The sequence below is a fragment of the Plutella xylostella genome, chromosome Z (genome assembly GCF_932276165.1).
Source record: "Plutella xylostella chromosome Z, ilPluXylo3.1, whole genome shotgun sequence".
Lineage (NCBI taxonomy): Eukaryota > Metazoa > Arthropoda > Insecta > Lepidoptera > Plutellidae > Plutella > Plutella xylostella.
The window spans coordinates 2,257,326-2,280,585 of NC_064012.1; the positions used below are offsets into that span (position 1 = coordinate 2,257,326).

The 23,260-nt window shown below is 36.5% G+C and overlaps 1 protein-coding gene across 2 annotated transcripts in view; it reads right to left on the minus strand.

The window, feature by feature from the left end:
- LOC105382700 (FH1/FH2 domain-containing protein 3) overlaps window positions 1-17,948 on the minus strand; it is a 76,329-nt gene extending 58,381 nt beyond the window's left edge. Inside the window, exons 1-4 of one of the 2 annotated variants that reach the window (XM_048632366.1) lie at window positions 17,906-17,948; window positions 6,653-6,733; window positions 2,908-5,981; window positions 2,569-2,602 (exon numbers count right to left, since the gene is read on the minus strand). In XM_048632366.1, the coding sequence (XP_048488323.1) occupies window positions 2,569-2,602; window positions 2,908-5,981; window positions 6,653-6,670 (3,126 nt within the window). In that variant the 5' untranslated portion in view covers window positions 6,671-6,733; window positions 17,906-17,948. The remainder of the gene's footprint in view (window positions 1-2,568; window positions 2,603-2,907; window positions 5,982-6,652; window positions 6,734-17,905) is intronic. The other variant, XM_048632367.1, reaches the window with a different exon arrangement.
- Window positions 17,949-23,260: the final 5,312 nt, after the last annotated feature.

Here is a 23,260-nt window from a genome sequence, read left to right on the forward strand (position 1 = left end):
AAAAAAGAATGGCCAAATCTGACCCGCTTTGCAGCCACTAACGAAACCTATTTTTAATCAGTGATAAAGGTGTTCTATGTGAGGAAAAATATTATTAAATATCTAAACCACTTTTAAAAACGATACTTAGCTCGAGGGAAACATTTAGTATAGTACAAAGACTTGATCTTTCAGCACCTATATATCTTCGTTCTCCCGTGCCTCACAATAATAAAGTTTACACTAGGATATAATGTAGTCAATGGCTGCTCTTTCAAAACTACGAAATCAGCTCTAGGCTTTAGTCGCCTAAGTCTATGTAAAAGACCCACCATAATAGGACTTCCTAGTGCATAACAACCGGATATAACTGCATTTTTCATAAAGGTTCTGCCTAGCTTGGGGTCAGGTGGCCGTGTATGAGATGTCCCCACATATTTATATACATATATCTTTTGCTGACTGTACTAGGACTTAAGGTGGCCGTGTATGAGATGTCCCCACATATTTATATACATATATCTTTTGCTGACTGTACTAGGACTTAAGGAGTCTACACACCAAACCCGCCGACCCGCCGACACAGCCCGGCGGCTTGGTGTCGGCGACCCAAACCCGCCAACCCGCCAACATGTGTCATGGGGCTGTGTCGGTGAGTTAGTCGGCGGCAAGAAATCAGTACAACTTTTTTAGTTAGTGATTGCAGTGTGTACGAACGTGGAGTGTCGGCGGGCAACTGAGCGTGCGCGTACGCAAGTCGCCGGCCATGCCGCCGACTTGCACGCGCGGGTACGAGTCGCCGACATGATTCTTGAAACAAAGTCGCCGACACCAAGCCGCCGGGCTGTGTCGGCGGGTCGGCGGGTTTGGTGTGTAGACTCCTTAAGTCCTAGTACAGTCAGCAAAAGATATATGTATATAAATATGTGGGGACATCTCATACACGGCCACCTGACCCCAAGCTAGGCAGAACCTGCAAGGGCGTACCCAGGATTTCAGCTAGGGGGGGGCAGCTCATACCTGTTCCGAGATGATGGTCGGTCGGGTTAGGTATATTGAAACATTATAGATAAAAGAATATTAAATCAAAATATCTGACTAAAAATATTGCGCACAGTAAGTATAACACGTTTTTAATTCCCACTTGGCAGGAAAATTTACCAGCAATTTTGCAGCTGCCCCCCCCTGCTCCTACCTGGGTACCCCCTTGAGAACCTGTGTTATGGGTGTCGGACAGTAACTACATATAACAGTAGACTAAATATAATTATCAACACCCAAGACCCGAGTACAAATATCTGTCTTTAAACAAATATCTGCCGGGAATCGAATCTTCGGCATAGCAGTCAGGGTCACTAACCACTACGACTACACCATTCAGCCGTCAATAGGACTTCCTAGTGTATAGTAACCGGATATAACTGCATTTTTCATAAGTCCTAGTACAGTCAGCATAAGATATATATAGGCCACCTCAGCGCAAAAACTTTATTTTTAATAGCCACTTACGTGTCATGCGAGACATGGAAAATGCTTTACATATTTATAGAGATTGTGTAAAAGTATCGATCTTTATTCGAAGGTATCGAAAAATATTAGGTATCTGGCTCATCTGCCTATCTTCCACCCAATACTCAAAGTCAAAGTCAAATGTTTTTATTCATCGTATAAATATTAAATTTTCTGACGTCATTTTTCACAAATTACTCTCCGTTCGGATAAGGGGGGGCTCTTTCTGTTTTAGGAGCAAAACGAAGGCTAAGCTTAATAATAATATAATAATATGTATATGAGCAGAGCTAACTACTTATCACAGCCATGCATTAACGTCCCCTAAGTAATCATCAGTCTCAGGATAAAACTGTTTACGCTAGGGTAGCACATATTATAACTTTAGCTGACTGTAAATAATGAAGTCGTTCAAAACTACGAGTTCTCTGATCCAAATTTGGATTTACAAAGCTGCTTACAAAAAACACCTTCCCACGTTTTCAGAACCAATCAATATAATTATTATAATGATTGTTATTCATTATTATTACTGGATTGGACTTAAGCAGTTTTGCAGCTAAACTTAGTTTTTGTTGAAGCCTACGATGTCCATTTAAAGTGCACATCTCGTTAATATGCACCGCAATTCACTTTTAATTAACTTCGGTAAATATTTTTACTCGTTTTTAGGGTTCAGTTGTTTTTTCTTCAAGACACAATAGATACAAATGTAACACATGTTGATCGAGTATTGGATCATGTACAAGATTTTAAATTGATTTAATTTTGATTATTCTGGCGTTAATTGGGAGAGGCCTACATCCTAAAATGTTTTATCGGTTTTAAAATGTAAAGGCCTGAAATTATACAGAACCCGCGAGGATTAATATTTTATCTGCTTTTGAATAGCCGTACCTACAATCAGAAAAATTAGAGGATTGAAATAGTTCTTTGTTTTTCAGAAAAAGCCTAGGCAAAAAGTTTGGTAATTTCAATATATAATACATACACAAATCGAAGTTTAGTCTGAATTAAACCTACGTAAATAGTATTTACTTACAACTACTTAATAACAATAATATATAAAAATCCACTTACCTGATCTTCATCTCTGCAATCAATGATTTCACTCCTGTAAAAAAGAAAACAAAGTTTATTAAAATAAATAGATATAGGTACGTACATGTAAATTTTATAATATAAATGTTCTTTTTAAAAATGTAAAATAATTTAAATCATGTAAATATACTAATGTTTTGTTATACATAGGTTGTAATAAATTAATAAATATTTTTTATATAAATTACAACACTATTTACTAATCTACGACAATAGAGTAATTAAATAACTAAATGTGCAATGCAAAAAAAAGAATAGCATTTAACTACGACCATTAAAAGAAAAACTACCGTAAAACCAAAAAATAAAAAAGCTCACCTGCTCCGTAACTTTTTGATGACAGGTCTCTGGGCCGTGCTGTCGTGGATTTTCACTTGCGTGGAGTCGATCTCCTCGCACTCCGAGTTGTCTTCGTACTCCTGCCCGTTCCTGCGAGCCAGTAGCGAGTCCATAAACGGACTGCAAAACTGACTTGACGTCCCCAGAATGTCATCTATATCCGAGTACCTCGAGATATACTTCTCCCTCTTCTGGAAAACCATGCCAGAAGACTGCCTCTGGTATTGACGCCGGTTTTCGTAAGGCGACATACGCCCTCGGTAATTCTCTGGTTCTTTAGGCGTTTCCAAGCCCTCTGGACTTCTTCTGTCACCAAGAGGCTCGTCGTCAGGCAGAGATAATGGGAACGGAGGCACCGCGGGCTGCGGCACGTATACTTGTACTTCTTCTGAATCCGACGAGTCACTCTCCGCTTGAGGAGGAGGTGTTGGGAGTTTCTCCACTCCCTCTGGAATATTCTTGCCGCTTGACAGCCACCACGGTCTCTCGCCCGACTCCACGTGTCGGATTCTACGCCCAGGAAAGCTTTTTTGGTCAGAGCTTGATTTGCTCAGACTATTTTTCGGGTCTTGTTTGTTACTGGAGGAATTCTCACTGCTTGTCAGCCACCAGTCCTTCTGATCGCCAGACTCAATGCGACGCACTTTGAAGAAATCAAACTTTTCGCTTTTCTCACTTTCACTTGACGATTTTCTTGGTGGCGTCAAACGTTCGACTCCTTCTGGTATGTTAGCACTGCTGTCTAGCCACCATGGTTTCTCGTCGTCATATTTGTGTTTTTTATAAGGTTTCCCTGAACTCTCAGTTGTAGGTATGGATTGAACTCCATTTTTGCTTGATGAACTATCAGTGCCATTAGACTCAAGCCACCAAGCTCTTTCACCAGATTCAATATGTCGGATTTTCTTTGGTATGTTTTTCTCTGACGTAGAGTTTTGTTTCTCGCTTGGAGTGTTACTTTGCTTTTCTGATTCTGACTCCATCCACCATGCCTTTTCGCCAGAATCTATGTGACGAATTGCTTTAAGTTTCACCACGCCGTCGTCGTTCGATGCAACGATATTATCAGTATTATTACTTTTGCTTTTCGACCGGTCGCTTTCTGTAACAAGATTGGAAACATCTTTGCTGGTAGATTCAGAATTCGAAGTTTCCAACCATCTTGAATCACACGAATCTTGATTTCTTTTGAAAAGATTCGTTACAGGTGCTAAGGCACGAATCAAAAATGATTTGGCTTCTTCAGCCCCTTCACCTTTATTGGAGGGTGGACTACCTTGTTTACCAGATCTATCAGTTGGTAATGAAAGCTCATCTGCTGAGGTTCTGGATATTTCGTTAGTTTTTGACTTGGATATTGTCTCGTCTTCACTAATAGAAGATTGAGTAGAAAGCGTTATACTTGATTCAGGACTGTTGCTTTCACGTGATTTGGAATGTTTATGGTTTACATGACCGTTAGGTATATTTGAATTTGATGTTTTGCTAACACTTTTTGTAGGAGATGCTTTAGATTTTTCACTAGCGTCAGTAGCTTGTTCAGATTCTGTAGAACTGGCCGATTTACTACGTTTTTTTACTATCTTCCTCTTAGGACTGGAAGAGGAATCGGATGTTGAATCTGTACTAGATTTGCGAGCTTTCATCTTCTTAACTTTAGGGGGCCCCTCTGGTTTGGGCGCTTGCGGGGGCAATTGACTATTTGTTATTGTAATTTCCGGAGATACTAGTTCAGTTGACGGGCTTTTCGCTTTTTTCAACTTTAGATTTACATTGATGATGATTTCTGACGTTTCATCATCTTGATTTTTCTCATATACTGTGACTATTTCTGGATTTATTTCTGGAACACTGTTGTTTATAATTGGTTTGTATTCTTTTTCTTTGATTTCTGATAGTGAACTTGAATTAGAATTGTCTTTTGGTATTGGCTCAGTGCTACGACTTCTACTACTCCTTTCATTATAACTAGGGTTATTTTCTCTTGAGTTGGTATAGTGCGTGGAATATCTTCCAGCATACCCTGTATAGCTACTGCCACTGGGTGTATAGGTTGACCAAGGAGATAAGTTTGTCCTGGCAGTACTAGCAAATCTGCCAGTTCTTGTCGGGTCGTCTAATCTATCCGATTGCATTTCTTTATCAACCATTTCCGGCCTCTTTCTTGATCGTGTTATTGTTTTCTCAATAGTTTTAGCCATGTCTGCTCTTCTTGTTCTAACATAAACAGACGACCCAGGTGGCGTTGGAGATGTATGTCTCGTTACAACTGTGACCGTTTCACTTCTGTATTCACTGTACTTGTTACTGTTTGTTTCACCATTCACAATCACATTTTCAGCTTCTACACTATTCGAGTTGCAGTCCTCTTCTTGAACAACTACAATTGGTGACACTGACTTTTCACTTTCTGTTTTAGGCGTTTCAATATGATTCACAGGGGAAATTGATTTAGATTTATCTAGAGATGGACTTCGTAAATAATTTGATGATAATCTATTGGCTATCGCATATCGGTTAACTGTGATTTCAGGCTTCGTTTCTGCCCGTGATGAAGGTCTTGAGTAACTGGAAGCTCTCGGGTAAATTTTGTAGCTAGAAAGGCTGTTGTAGCCTGTCGACTTTTCAGTCTTGCTTGGAATGTCTTTGTCGCGATCCGAGGTAGGATCTGGGCTTCTACCTGGCAGGGTAGTCTTGGTCTTCCTATCAGGACTAATGTGCCTGGAAGACCGGGTGAGGCTGGAGTACTTTGATGAGGTTGATACAGGACTGACATCCCTGCTTCGGTTGGTGGTGGATGGTACAGAGAGTTTATAATCTTTCTTCTCATATTTGGAGGCAGGTTTCTCGTCCTTGGTTTTGTATGAGGAGTATCGGTTTGCGATGGTGGAAATGGGAGTTTCGTCGCGGGAGGCGGATCGATCGCGGCACAGGATGGGGATGCTCGAGGACTTGAAGGAAGGCGCAGTGTTGATGTACTTGGCAGTGACGGAGGTGGGCCGGTCGGCCGCGCGGCCCGTGTCCCGACTGCGCCCATAAGATGAGGTGTCATACTGGAATGCGAAACAAACACTATTAAGGAAACGAAAACAACATAATTATTCACCAAAGCAAAGATTACTGTTGGTAGGTCTTAAATAGAGTGACTAATTGAGCTTGAGAGAAAAATACTGACGCACTGAAAATACAAAGATGTTCTTTTCAGTGAAGTAACACGAGAAGTTTCCACGTCTTTCAGTGAAATGCTATGGCGCGGCCATTGAGTGTTATTCTTGCTGCGTCCCTTTCGCTCCTGGTTATAAATAGCGAAGGGAATGTCAGTAGGATGCAAGACGATGACGCGCCAGCGCTTATTGAGTCCAGCGAGGATTCGGCAATAAATATGAGGAGATGGCTCACAGACTGATTAATTGTTAGACAAGGATAGAGTGATAATTGTTAGACAAGGATAGACGGCAGTTGAAGCAGCTGCGGCTCGCGTTGTTGACATTGTTGCGGAATAGTTGTGTCTATGTTTTGTTTTAACATCATAATTATTTTGTTAATGACTTATTTAAAAGTATTTATGGTAATTAAGGAGCTTCTTATACTTTTTCCTATGTCTCGTTTGTATGGATAAGTTTTAAAAGACATCAGAACAAGTTAATTGAATGAGACACTTCATACTTACGACGTATGACTGTACAAATCATTTATAAATGTAACAGATGATGACAGTACTTACATAATTTCGAAAAGACATCGTGTGTAGTTTTCAGCTTAAATCCATGTAGTGTAGTGACTGGCCCACCGCATTCACTGAAATCTGAAAGAAGTTTACAATTACCATTTGATACTTAGGTACCTAATATTCCAATGCTACCTGTAGAAGAGCGGAGTCACCTGGTACAGGCATTGTATGCTTATAATGTGATTCCTACGAATTAGTTTTTCTAGGATATGTTACACTAATAAACTAGGGTTTGTATAAAGCAGCGTAAAGACCAGCCAAACGAACGCCAAAGAACGGGTATCGTTGACCTTCGTTGCTGCAATCTGCCCTGTATTATCCTAACTTTTTTTAATATTATAAATGCGAAAGTAACTGTGACTGTCTGTCTGTCTGTCTGTCTGTTACTTTTTCACGCCAAAACTACTGAACGGATTTGAATGAAATTTGGTATACATACCGTCTAGACCCTGGGAAAGAACATAGGCTACTTTTTATCCCGGAATTCCCACGGGAAATCTTTTTAAGGCGAAGCGAAGCGCGCGGGAACAGCTAGTGTATGAAAAATAATAATATGAATATATAAATAATAGTATGTAGGTATATTAATTAGAACATGTTACTTATGTTAGTATTTATGTAGCTATAGTATGTATGGTTTATTTAGGTATAATATAAGTATAGTTATGTAGGTAGTAGGTACGCCGCCCTCAAATTTTCTTTACTTTTATTTTCTTTAAGTTTAAGGTTGCCTGTAAGAGATCGCTCTTAGCGATAAGGCCGCCTATTGTTCATTGTTCCTAGTTTATAAGTTCTCTTTGTATGTTTTAATTTGTGGTGTTCAATAAAGATATATTCTATTCTATTCTATTCTATAAATATCCATCGTTGGGCGTTCGTTGGGCGTTCGTTGGGCCGGTCTGTACAAAGTTTTAATACAATATTTTGTTGGTAATAATATAATAATATGATTCAACACACTGCAAACGGTCACCTAATTAATTCCCGAAACTCAAAGCATTCAAACGAATGCTATTAATTTATCAGCCCACACGATATTCTCTACGGACTAATAATAACATCAGTAAAAGCTTGATGATGATGATGATGCAACGGTTGGACACTCGGCTTTCATTCCAAGGGGTTCCGAGTTCGATTTCCACGTAACAAATCTCAACAAACACACACAACTCTACTAACTTATAACCAGTCAATAATACACTCACGGACAATGAAAAGGTTCCCGATTTCCCGTGAGTGTATATCATATTCATTAGCTTTCTATTAATAACTCTACACAAAAAATATAAAAGTACATTATTTTAATATGTTATAATAATAACAATTATGTATGCTGTATGATATTTTTGTTTCAGTTGATATCTAAAAGCTCCTCTATAGTAAAGTCGCTAGAAAGTTCAACTTTTACAGTTGGTAGCTTAAAATAAATGTCTATTACATTGCAACATAAATTTATAAATCATATTTACGGTATAACTTCCGGAGTGGCCTAAATTACGGAGTCAATAGTTGATTCTGACATCGTGATGGCTGAAGCGAGCTTCAATCAGCCATATTTTCAGGCCATATGTTTCAATTGTGAGATAAATTTTATCAAAGGAATTAAGTTGTGGTTGTCCCTTTCGGACACAAAAAGATATTCGTGAAAAAAATCAAGAAACATTCAGAAAAACAAAACTGTAAGTAGATAGATTGAACCTGCTTTTACAAACGATTTTCAGACAAAATTTTATTGAATTTGCCACTAATTACTTCGTAAATGTAATTTCGTTTTGACTTCACGATAGGGGATCTGAAGCTGATACTAAAGGCCACTTTTACCAAACGCTAAACGTATTTAAAATTGTATTTAAATCAAATTTTAAATACATTTTGTACTAACTGACAGACGTTTGACAGGCTACTAAATACGTTTAGCGTTTGGTGAAATTCCACCTAAGTACGTAGATACCTATTATCTTTTGTTGTAGACTACTCCATTTATCTCCCAATAAATGTCAACAAATATCTTTCACAAGAAAACGGAATAAATTAGAACATGCGTACAATATAGGGGGGCAAAATCTAGAGAGAGTAGCCTCTATTCGTGATTTAGGAGTACAGCTTGATGATAAATTAATATTTGATCAACATATCACAAATATCTGTAAAAAAGCGTATCAAATGCTTGGTTTCATACTTCGTATTAGCAAGTCATTTAGGCAAGCTAATACTTTGTTAGTTCTCTACAAAACTCTGGTTCGTTCGCAATTAGAATATGCTTCGGTGATTTGGAATCCTCTTTATAAAATATACAGTGAGAAGATAGAAATGATCCAAAAAAAGGCGTTAAGATCAACACTACAGACTCACTCGTTCCAAGATGTCGTATGAAAATCTTCTGAAGCATTATAATATACCAAAATTATCAGCAAGACGCTCCGTCAATGACGAACTTCTGCTCTACAACATCTGCAACAATCATTACAACTGCTCAGAACTAGTAAGCGACATAAGGTATCTGGTACCTCGCTCGGCAACACCACGCAACATCTGCAAATTATTCTACCTTCCAAAAACACGCACAAATGCTGGTCGCCGCGCGCCTACCTACCGAATTTGTAACTCCCACAACCAAAACTTTCTGTCAGCAGACATTTACAACAAAAAGAATGTAGCATTCAAGAGGCTTATTAATAATATGGCTCATAGTTTGGCGAGATAACTTTTATTTTAGTAGTTACTAGGTTTGATTTTGACTGGTATAGCATTTTGTTTTTAGCTCTAGATTAAGTATCACGTCTTTTTAATATAAATAAATGTTTTAGTGATAAACTTTTAAGGTGATAGGCTTAAAATAGTTGTTATGTTAAATTTAAGTTACTTATAGTCTATTACTGTTGTTTATCCATAGAAAATAAATAAATAAATAAATAGACTAATTAGTATTGATACTCAAACAAACAACGAGGAATTTAAAATACGAACAACACTATTTTAATTTTAAAATCTTAAAACCTTGCATCAATACGGTTTTAAGACTGAATGAACTGAATTAACTGGAGACAAATTTTTATCAGGTCATCTTTGATGTTGGTACTTAATCATATACACGGGAAGAAGAAGACCTGTTATGTGCATATGGCTTTTGTTCTTAATGATTATGTTTGAACGGTTTCTTTAGAAATATTAGCAAGGTAGCGATGTTGTGGCAATAAATTGGAAGATTTATACCTTTTCAAATTACGTTAATGTTGCCAGTCTGAGTTTTACCCTATGGATATATAATATAGATAATATAATTATGAATGATAATATATTATATTATGCCCCCACATCTCACACACGGCCATCCGACCCCAAACTAGGCAGACCCTGTAATAATGATGGGTCTATAATAACCCAGTTTAGTTTGGGGTTAAAGCCTTCCTATGACGGCTGATGTATTTTTACAGATATATTAGAGAGACCTTAGAGTAACAAAGATAGAGACATATTATTTACACCCAAGACCCGATCACAATTATTTAGGTATCTCTGCAACGGCCGGGAATCGACCCCGGGATCTTCAGCATATCAGTCAACCACTGCACCATTCGGACATCCACTATTTATTGTGTCTGGAGTCTGCTTACGATCCATGCCAACTGGATAGGTTTAATGTAAGGCGCCCCATATAGAGCTTACTAACCTCTTAAAAGCTTTGTACTCGTACCAACCTAACCCCTAGACGTACGTTCAGAAGTCAGAACTAGGCCAGTAGGACTCGGGGTCAACAATCGCTGATACCACTTCTGAATTCAGCGGTGTTGCCAACTGTGAAGATAAAAATATACAGCCGCGGTTTCGGAAATTATATCCGCAACTGATATTTTTAATGGAGGTTAATATACCTGAATGGTTGAAGTGATTGGGTAGATTTTGGTAGTTTGTGTTTTATATGTTTTTTTACCTTATTACAGCACATCATAACTAGTTATAGTTATATATGTTTTGGTGACACTAATACAAATATTAAGGTGTTGAATTAGTCTGAGCTAAGTCAGATATAAAGAAAAGGTTTTTAACGTAAAAAACGATTATATTACGAAATTGCCACACCGCGATCGCTTATTGTCTAAGATCTATTTTTACGTCTGGCAATATTTTTGGCATAAATCAAATTGGCTACTTTCCATAAATTCATTTGCTCATTCTTTACACTTTTCGTAAACTATTCAATTGATTTTATTAGACAGTTTTGCAAAACATTTTTTTATTCATGATTTCAGATCGATGATTCATAATATTTGTCATGAAATTTCTGTCGTGGTCCTGACTTTATAATAAAAAAATATACGTGAATTCAGCAAATACATTGTGTATTTTCTAAATATCTGAAATATAGGGCGATGCAACAGATGGTAAACTGAGTACAGTGAGGGGCAGATAAACCTGACCCCCCTCAGAAGCATTGTTAGTATGAGAGGGGGGTCAGGTTTCTTTGCACCCGACCGTACTAGTGACTTCTGATGAGTAAGGATTTCCACATGTAGATTGAATGAAATTATGGTTCAGAAACGTGGGCTGATCCACACTGGATAAGTAGATTAGTTATGAAAATAGCAGTCTTAGAACAAAACTTGAATTAATACTCTGTGTACAACTGTAAAATGTGTATATTATAATGAAAAGTACCTTTCAAGATGCTGTGTATAAGCTCTATGATACACTCACAAGCAAATACAACATTTAAGTTTTTCAAATGCGCGGTTAAATGTACTTCAATATTGCAGACGCCGTCATTACGCTAGCCTTTTCCGTTTAGGAGCAATATGGGGCTAATGTCACTAGAACCTTTTCATAGCTCATAAGTGTATAAGTACTTATGTATTATGTACATTGTATCGAAACCTGAGACTTATTTCTGTCAATAGTACACAAGGCCCGAAATAAATTGTCCCACTCTTGCGGTTGTTAGCACTGCCGGATCGGGGCCAGAGTAGCGCTTCCCGGTGCTCAGGTGTTTACAAGTATATCCTATCTGAAGGTACATTCTCAAGTCACAAACACAGTGGTATGATTATCATGGAACCGTACAACTGGAATAATTCCCATCGAAGTATCAGAAGCTAGATTGATTGATAGAAGCAGAAGTGTCGAAAATTTTATCCTGTTTTGAAATCTAGGTATTTTTACAGTTTTATTGTCAGTAATAACAATATTTAATCATGTTAATATGTAAGTAGTTGAGTAGCCAAATAATTGCTAAGCAAGCGCAATCATTGAGTAGGTACTATTTCATTCAGCCCATCTTCAATAATTATCCTAATCCTAACTAATATTTATAAATGCGAAAGTAACTGTGCCGGTCTGTCTGTTACTCTTTCAGGCCAAAACTACTGAACGAATTTTTTTTTGAATGAAATTTGGTATACATATGGTCTAGAGTCTATACCATATGTATGCGGGCCGCAGTTTGAGTATAGCTGGTCTAGACCCTTAGAAATAACATAGGCTACTTTTTATCCCGGAAATTCTCGACGAAACGAAGGTTTCGTTTCATCAAGTAAAAGTATCATAGTAGTGAGAGTTAAAAGTTTCACTCCTTCGCTTTGTTTGTGATAGGTTTAATATCTGTATCTCTAACTGGTCCTATAGCTGTAACATTTAGTACAGGTTTTGCATTTTTTTGAACGAAATAAGTAAGTTAAGGTTTCAAACCCGAACTATACAAGACGTGAAACAGTCATGGGTGGGTGCATAGACTTATAGAGACCGTCGTAGCTACATTTAACATTTCATTCCTAAAAACTTTTTCTAAAGACGTAGGTCTTGTAATTGCTGGAAAAATATTTCTCCACTCCATGAAAAGTTGGTAACAAAAGTAAGCATTAAAATAGCTCTTAATTTCTATAGGAAAAAGTAAAATGGCTGTTACTTTTTCAGCGAATTAGGTTTCCTGTTTTTTGACACAAATAAAGTTCACATAAGCTGGAGACGACTTTTGCCATTTAGCTAATTTTTGGCAACAACCGCACGTCATTCCTAATTACTGTGTTTTAAGTACATATAATTATGTATTGCCTATATGTATCTTTATCTTTATTCTATTTTAAGGTTTTTGACCTACCCGACATCTAAAATATAATTTTAATAAGTATACGTCTCACTATTTGTCGTAATATTGTAAAAATATATACATCGATTTTTTCTTTTCTTTATGTTCTTAATTTATGAAACCATTTATGAAATTCATTTAATTAGACTTTAGAGTAATTTTAATTTTAACACCGATAACAAAATCACTCTTCAAGGGTATATAGTCGCTTTCGCATTCCAACCCATAACATAATATAACCGTTGGTTTTTTTAAATCCCTTTAGGTAAATAAAACAGAACTAAACTTGGTTCAGCCATTTGGGAACTAAGCTACCACAGACAGATACACAGCAAAACAAACACGTTTCACTCATAACACCCATCTTTTTCCGTCGGGGATGATTTTAATAAAACTTCAGTAAACCGAGTTTCGTGCACGACATATCTCGATTGACATGACGTCGCAAGCCATCCGCATCGTGTCCCGAAATAGACGCCGGCGCATCGCTGCAATAGGATATCCTGACAAATTATTTTTATCCCCGTATCCTTGTTTATTTCTTTCGACGGAGACCTTTTACGAGTTGCATTTGTGTAGTAAAACTAACATATTATGTGTGACAATCTGACCTACCATTGACAAAATTTTATTGCTAGTCCTGAAAAGAATACGGGGTTACAGCGATAATCTTAAGTATCCGATGTATATTTAACCATATTTCCGTTTCAATATCACCAATATAATGTCATTCAAACATGACGGAGACAGGACAGAAAAAAAAAAACATTTTTTTTATCGCTTTTTTTTAATAAAGCTTATCTTGCAGGCATTAGCTAAAGCTAACCAATCACAATGTCTTTATAAATCTGTTCGCCGCATGTATGTACGTAAGTACCTACGACCTACGAGTATATTATATAGGTACATAATATTATGTACATTTATTTGTATTACGACGACGGCGGTTGACTCATTCTCTTGGCTCCAGAAGCACTCTTGAAGTGCTAAAACATTAAACTAGTAGCAGTTACTCATTAGTTAGCCAAATTTAAATAAACGAAAGTTATATTGCAAGTATTTCATTTATTATTGCTTTGTACCTACCTACATACTCGTAGATCAATAGATTAACCCCCTTATTCATATAAAACTTACTGGACGCTTTAGCTATTGAACTGTTTTATCACTCTCTGTCAAAGAACAAATTGTTCTCTGTCAGAGAGGGACAAAACAGTTCAATAGCTAAAGCGTCCAGTAACTTTTTTATGAATAAGGGGGTAAAAGTACGAACACGTACGATGGTGTAAGCAAAAATAAAGCAAAGAAACCAAAAGAAACTGACGTCATTTTGTTTACTGTCAACCGTTAGTTCAAAATAATAACAACCAATGTACCAATGAATAAAATCACAAAATGTTCTAACCAAAGTACCTAATTCCAAATAGAAACTAAGATGTAGAAGAGGGCTGTTATTTGTCGAGATGTTTCTTTTGCACTGACACTCCATCTAGTTCGTATTAAATAAATAAATATGTTGGGACATCTCACACACGGCCATCCGACCCCAAGCTAGGCAGAACCTGTGTTATGGGTGTCGGACAGCTGATATATCTACACAAATACATAGATAGATAGATACTAAATATAAATATCAACACCCAAGACCCGAGTACAAACATCTGTTTTTAAACAAATATCTGCCCCAGCCGGGAATCGAACCCGGGACCTTCGGCTCAGTAGTCAGGGTCACTAACCACTACGCCATTCGGTCGTCAGTATTAAAATATCGCTGCGTAGAGTCTATGTACCTAGTAGAAATGAAAACAAAATAAAGGAAGGCGAGACGCTAGATAAACTTTAATTACAATAAAAGTAGGAACAAGATTCACAAAAAGCTCAAAGGTTTTAATTAAAAAAAAAAAAAAAAACACGCACTCACGCCTTGTACTAATGTACTCCCTTGCGGGGTAGGCAGAGGTGCATTGCTGCACCCACTTTTCGCCAGAGTGTTATGTTAGTCCCAATGTAATAGGGGGCGGGCCTATTGCCATTTTACGGGCACATCCAAGACCTGAGAACAAGTATCTGTGTTTAAACAAATATCTGCCCCAGCCGGGAATCGAACCCGGGACCATCGGCTCAGTAGTCAGGGCACTAACCACTACGCCATTCGGTCGTAATTAATAATTTTAAAACATAAATAATTATTTTATCTTTTTAATGCTAGGATTAACGATAACAAGACGGCGTGTCAATGCAAAAGAAACGTGTCGACAAATAACACCCACTTCTACCACTGGTGACGACCGAATGGCGTAGTGGTTAGTGACCCTGACTACTGAGCCGATAGTCCCGGGTTCGATTCCCGGCTGGGGCAGATATTTGTTTAAACACAGATATTTGTTCTCGGGTCTTGGATGTGCCCGTAAAATGGCAATAGGCCCGCCCCCTATTACATTGGGACTAACATACACTCTGGCGAAAAGTGGGTGCAGCAATGCACCTCTGCCTACCCCGCAAGGGAGTACATTAGTACAAGGCGTGAGTGCGTGTTTTTTTTTTTTTTTTTTTTCTACCGCTGAAATCTTATTTTGAATCAGTTCGGTTAGAAAATTTGTGACGCTTTGACCAAAACAAAATTCACAACACAGTAACTTTGCTTTGTATGTGCGACACAATCTCGTTCGTAGGTAAATCGTGAATTTAAGTTTTAATGTAAAAAATTAGGTCCAGGACCAGTCCAGACTTTAGACAACCTAGAATCTAGATACTGAATTCGCAAAGCGCATGCCTTAACCGCTAGGTAAACAAATAATTTAGATCCGTCAGACTATAAATATTCTATTTTTGGTTCACATGCCAGGACTAGTTTCTGGTATTAACCAACTGTTTTAGACACTAGATTAAAATCTTTATGCCTAAGTGTTGAAGTTGTTTCCAGACATAGAAAGCCGCTTTTGATTGATGTATAAAATAAATAAGGTGTGAATAAAAGTGAAAGCAAAGGAATATAATTTATACGGATATAAATACTTACTAGTTTTTAAAAAGATTTAATATTTTAACCTAATTTATAATTGTTTTTCAATTGGATCTCAAATAGCACAACATTCGCTTAGTGCTCGTACATAACAAAAGTAAAAGTATGTTTGAATGTAATATGTATAACTCAATGTAATAAAATAAGTTATTTTTATGAATGTAGCTAACTTTTTAGTTATTTTACATGTCAGACAAAGTATGCCAAAACATGACAAACTTATTATGTACTTATCAAACAAAAAAAATGGTACGTTAAATCATAAAGAAGAAGTACACTCACGTGTAATGAAAAGGTTCCACTGAGAAAAGCACCAAATTACTCCTAAACGGAAAAGGCTAGCTTAATAACGCCTTCTGCAACAGTGAACAACATTTAACAGAGCATCAGGATATTACCAACTTAAACGATAATATTTTGTTAAATCTTTGGCAAAATTGGGGTCGTTTGGTGTCCGAATTTTGTGAGTGGAACTTATTGTTTTGATAATCTTGTGTTTTTGGATTATTATTATTATCCATTGTACCTAGTGACAACTAGGTAAGCTTGAGAATCGAACTTGTTCGTGACTAGTGCTTAACTTTTAAGCCATTGGGGAATTTTTAACAGGGCAGTTAGAAACAAAACACTGTTTTAACCTTCACCTACATCCGAGATGTTGCCATCTAGTCTTAATTATAGAGCTTATGTAAATATTTACTTAGTTAAAAACACGGAGGAAGAAACAAAGGTTTGTTAAATTTTTATTACAATTGTATCTATACGTATAGATTTGGGTGTTTATTTATGAAAATTGCTGATATCTATGAATCTATGAACACAACGAGTCTATTCTCCTCCGCAATTTTCGCAAATAAATCGCAAACTGTCACTGTACTACCACAAAAAACTTTAAACACTGTTTAACCCGTTAAATACTAACTTAAGTTTTCGTGGTAAGGCCCTTATTTTCCATTTTGACCTCAAACCGCATACGCAATGTTTATAAATAGGGTCCGCTAAAAAAAAAACTTTTTTACTAAATATTAATAACTACCACCTTTGTTTCACCTGTATAATTATTTTGTCAGTTGTTTAGTATGAGGACATGTTTAGTTTACATCTCCTGACTTATAATTTAATAACTTTCCCAACACTCTGTAAGAGTTTGAAAAATATTGAAGAGTGATATAATATGAATCAACTTTTATTATAAGTACTGCGATATACTCGTACCTACGAATTTCCAAAACGTAATTATCAAGGTAAAAAAGTTAAATTTTATATTATTTGGTGTATTTTGTCCTGTCGTAAAAATTAACAGAACAGATTTCTATAAATATGAAATAAAATATTATATACTTATTTAAAGTTAACCAAATATAAACAGTCAAATTCATACGGGAAAATTTATCAACACCAATCAAGTTAGGACCTTATCGCACAGACAATAGAAATCGAAGTAGAATGACACGGAAGCGACTCAAAAATAAACTTAACTAACCTATTTACACCCTGTAATTCACTTACCGAACCTTACAGTTACACAAATACAATAACTAAACAATCATATTTAAACATGAACATATTTAAACATGTCACTAAAAGTAAAAGTACTGATCAGTACTAATAAGAAAGTACCTATCTACTGTAAATAAAGTTGAAGTATTTCTGTATTTACCAAACATGCGAATTTACCAAAAAAATATTTTTTGTGTTTTAGAGGTTCTTGAAAAATGTTGCTCATGTTTAAGTGTGAAATCAAGAAAAAAACTTTACAAAAATATTTTTTCAGTAACAAGTTAACAAAAGGTAAGTAGTAAGTATATATGTTATAATATAACTTCAAATTAAATAACACCAAAAAGCAGCCCCAAAAAACTAGGTACCACGACGACGAATCAAATTACTAGTAAATTGACGAGAATTTCACTTCATTTCCTTCAACCCAGTCAAAGTTCGTAAACTATGCAGCTTATGCCGAGTTGCGGAAAGGAACTTTAAGCTAATGTCTACATAAAATCTATGTCTTTAGCTTAAACATCCTTAGCTTTAGAACGGTATTCTGAGAGCAAACTTACCCGTCAACTTCGGCTTGGTTTCACTAAAACGATACGGTTGCAAGTGGCAAGAATGTGTGTGATTATAAATAAAGTGTAGAACTGACCTGAGAGACGCGTGCGCGCTGGGCGGGCGACGGAGACGACTGGGCGGGCGGCGGAGACGACAGGGCGGCAATGCGCGCGCGCACATTTCACTCTGCCGAAAGCTTTTAGGATCGACGCTCACTGGAGCTTTTTTAAACATTAGAAACACCGTGTAGCATTAATTACCTTAGTGGTTAAATTGTGGTAGTAAAATGTATTAGAAAACTAAGATTTGTTATGATAAATAAAGTAGAAAAAAAATGGTTTAATTTTGAGATATCAGACATTAGAGCTTAACTTTCGACAAGTGTTAGTGTTAGCAGTCCAAAATATGCCAGTTAATCCTGCCTATATCAAATATCGTGTCCAACAAGCTTTTAGATCAATAGTTTATTTTTTTGTGATAAGCACTAATAATAACTGGAAACTAGATTATTATAATACTGTAGAGTTTATGTTTTTTGAAATCTTTTTGGCAGAAGTAGGTTATAAACCATATACTTAGCTTTTCGTTAGTTAGTCAGTCTGGCCACATTTTGAAATAATTAATCAACAAAAACTATTTGCTTAGAGAAGGTTTGACAAATATTTGGGGCTGTATTCGGGCAATGAAAAAGTATCAGTGACAATAGCACCAACTTTCTCCTAAACGGAAAAGACTAGTTTAATGACGATGTTTACAACATAAACATTTAACAGAGAAACAGAATATTACCAAATAAACGTTAATAGGTATGTTCATCAAATTCTAAATTAAATGCACAAAAATGCGGTTCATCAAATTCTAAATTAAAAGTAAAAAAAAGGTTAATTTGGTGTCTACATTTTGTAAGTGGAACGTTTTAAATTATGCCTTCTCAGTGGAACGTTTCAAATTATGCCTTCTCAGTGTACGTTGTTCTTAACGAAGTCATCAGTAAGAACAGCTTTATCTCGTACTATTTTAAAACATTGTAAAATAGTCTTTATTTCTTAGTCATTACAGAGCGTAATAAAAAAATACGTTTATTTTCAAAATGCGTTACAACCACCTATACAGTAATATTTCATTATCGAACAAGTCAAGTGAAAAACAATAAAAAAATACATCATTCATACAATATTGTACAGAAGCCCACGACTTAAATTTCCTGTAGAAATCCAAACCCTATGAACTGCCTGGCATATCCCATGAATCATCACAACTGTTCACGTCCCCACTGCTGGGGCACGAGTCTCCTTCCAATGGGTTTAGACCTAGTCCACCACGCTGGCCCAGGGCGGTTGGTGGACCCCAAGAATATGCAAAATGAAATCTCATTTAAAACTGTATGCAGTCATAATAAGGAACAAACCAAGCTGTAGTATGACAAACTACTTGGCTACTCAGTTTTGTTAAGGTCATGCATTACTAAACCTAGTATTTGATGAATAAAGTTAATTTTATCGAGAAGATACTTTAGCAAAGTATATTATTTCGGCGATTTAAGGGTTCTGATATATGATATATTGTTTCCGGTATTCTATGTCCGGTACAGGTTGATCTGAAAATTTTGCATCGAAAAGAGGAGCCACTGTTCTGAGGGAAAAACATAATATTTAAAACAAACAAAACATGTATTCGGAAAGCTTAATAAATCGAGATCGTCGTTACGAAAAACGCAGTTTAGTAGCACAGGGGGGTTACTCTATACTGACGAAAAACGAACTTACGGAAGCTGTCGTGCAACGGCACGTTTAACACAACGAGATAAAGTCGTGGTTCGCTCAGCAGCGCTTCAAAGCTAAGCTTTACAAGCTTAGCTTATACGAGATAGAGACGTTTTTGGTGCTTTTGGGTCACACAATCTCGTAGCTTTACAAGTACTGTAGAGCGATCTATTCGAAAGTGCCGTCAACCTGTCAACCACAAAATGGCGGTGTACAGATTTGCGAAAGTTTGACATGACATGACATAGGTCATTGTCAGAATAATATTATGTACTCTGTGGTCATTCTTTTCGAAACTCATTCGAAAGGTAAAAAGTGTTCGAAAGTGCTGTCAAGTTGACAATAGTCGCACTCGCATTCGATTCTATTCGTTAGCTCGAATTTTCGTGATACGGGTACTGATTGCATGACAACCCTGGTTCGTTCGGCGCGACTTTGGTTTTACAGAAGCGTATTGGTGTTGGTGACATACACTGTGAATATTATTGTATAGGACATTTACAAGATATAAATAAAAAACCTAAGTCAAGCGAGCCGGACTTTTGTAATAACGGTTCCATTAGCTAAATATTTTTGCAGCATACATTTTTTGAATAGTAAGTATAGAAAAATCACTTCGCCTTAAAAAGTTTCCCGGTGGGAATTCCGGGATGAAAAGTAGCCTATGTTCTTTCTCAGAGTCTAGACCATATTATTATGTATATCGAATTTCAATCAAATCCGTTCAGTAGATTTGAGTAACAGACAGACACAGTTACAGTTACAGATTAGGATTATATTCTGATATGATTGTATTATAAATACGTAATACCACGCCTTTTTTTCTTTTTTATACTATACTTAAATGCTGCGTGACAGGTCTAGTTATACCTACCCCTAGTAATTAAAACTATATACTTACATGATATAGTTCGGCACGGTATTTGTGAGGCCTGCTATGCGGCGATTCTTAAATGGAACTGTCCCCAAAACCCCACGGGAAGCCCATTAGCGACGATACAAATCCTGCGTTAACCGACTTGTTAGGAAAAACAAACACACCTACTAAATATAACGAAATATTTATTTAACTCATATTTATTTGACCAATTTGGTCTTTAAAGAAAAATAACATCTACCAAGAGGGAAAAACACCGTGAATAAACCTACCGCAGGTCACAAAATTGCAGTCACGCTGTACTGGTGCACGCAGCCGCAGTAAAAACCTAGGCTGGACCTAGGCTGCCTCTCGCCCGGGAAGCAACAGGCTCAATCGATTGTGCATCAAAACAAGTACATACATTACACCCTGCACTGCCCGGGACGCTGACGTCCGCGTCACTTCAGTCCCAACCGCCGGGGTGATAAGACGTGTCCTTTCCGGGATCCATTGCGCAAGTCTACTGAAGTCACTAGACACTATTTTACCTCTACACATATTTTCGTAGTAATTGTTGTTTATCGCTGAGCGTTTATAGTATTTACAAGCTGAGTAATTGTTGTTTATCGCCATGTTTTAAAAAGTAGTTTTCAACTGTGTCTGCGGTTTGTGAGGTGAGGTGCAGATTGGAGTACTTTGGTAAGTTATTATTAAAGCTACTTATTTGTATGTTATTTAAATTATGTTAAATTAAATAGGTAAAATTGAGCTCGCAATTAACATTACTAGAGTGGCGGGTTCGATTCCCGAGCAGCGACGTGTCTATTTATGTGTTGTTTTGAAAAAGTAATGTAGGTATAGGTACATTAGTCTAGTCTCTTTTCAGCATTTTAATGCTTCTTCAGTGTAAATGTAACTTTCTCTCCATATTGCATCGCCTGTACATTGTACAAGTCCAGTGTCAGCAACACAACAAATTTGCAACTTATTTGGTTAATCCAGCAAATTTTACAGTACTCCTGGGCAGTAACCCACGTTGACAAACACCAATTTGTCTAACTCTAGTGTTACTCACCGACATACTAGGAAGACCATGAAATTAGTTATTTAAAGACGTAAATGTTTATTTCAGATAATATAAAATAGACAAACAAAAACAGGAAGAAACACTGTTTTAATTATAGAGGTCTGTGGTCTTGTTTTTGGTGAGTGGTTTCTCATTTTCATAAGATTTTGTCACTAATTTTTTTTTGGTATTTGGTGGTTACTACATTTACGTTTCCATATTTAGAATTTTGGTGTTATAAGTTTCAGTGTTTGTGTATCTGCCTGTGGTAGCGCCCTCCGAACGCTTCCGAACGGCTCAACTAATTTTACTTGAAGATTTGAATACATAATGGAAAATTATCTGTATGTTTGAAAATACTCTCAAGACACCCGAAAATTTATAAAAAAATACACGAGCAATGAAAAAGTTACAAAATGTCGACACTAAATAATAACCCCAATTAATATTAGAATTCAATTTAGAATCAGATCAAAATATTTAAGTTTTTAGTTGATAATATTCTGATATGCTGTTAAATGTACTTTAATTACTTCAATATTGCATAGACATAGACGGCGTCATAATGTTAGTCTTTTCCTTTTAAGAGTAACTTGGTGTTATTATTTCACTGAGGATTTTTTTCATTACTCATGCGTGTATTATTATTATCATAGACTTAGTATATACCCAGTATATACCCAGTATATACTAAGGCCCTGTTTCACAATGTCTGGATAATGGCTACCTGTCGTTTAAAATACATGCTGTCACTGTCTAAAAAATAATGACAAAGTGTGACAGCATGTATTTTATCCGACAGGTAGCCATTATCCAGACATTGTGAAACAGGCCCTAAGTCTATGATTATTATGTTATACAGTGTGTTGTTTTTCGGACCCGACAAACTTTAATGGTGGATTCTACGAGTAATGTCATCGAGAAAAAACCCCCATATGTGGGGTCAAATCTCAATATTCTACAAATGGCGGCCATTTTAAAGTTGATTTGAACTTTTTTATGTAACTTTTAAGCAGTTGTGGATATTTTTATTGGATAGAGATGACTTTTGGAGATAAAACCATTTTATTTCATGTCTGTAAGGCGTTTAAATCTTAAGATATAAGAAGAAAATCTAACTTAAGTTACTCAGACATGAGAGTTTTTCTCAATGAAATTACTCGTAGAATCCACCCTTAAAGTTTGTCGGGTCCGAAAAACAACACTTTATAATTGATTAAGCTAAGTGAATATTTTTTTCAGATGTTATAAAGTAGACAAGACTAAACAGAATCGCCTGAAAATTTATTAAGAGGATTGTTGATTGGGTTTTGGTGAGTAGTTTATCAATTTGACAACTTTTAATTTTTTATGAATGTGGAAGAAAATTCCCGAGAATTAGGTAATTCACAGCATAACTGTGTGTGCATATTATGTAAAAAATAAATTGCTGGCGCACACACAATAATTATGAAAATACATGCATATGCTTACGACTGTAATCCCCGAAGGGGTAGTCGCGAGTCACCCGCTTTTCGCTGTGCATTGTACTCACGTGATAGGTCGCGAGCCGTATCGCCGTTATAATATAATAATTATGAAAATAAAATTATACAAATACAGTTGAATGAATGAAATAATATTTTATTTTAAAATCCCATCCTTAGTACAACGTATTTGCTGGCGTCTATTTCAGTAGAGGATAAAGGTCAATTTCAGGCCTTAGGTGATAGCTGAGCGATTAAGCGTCAATTCACACGTACCACAACCACACCACGTCGC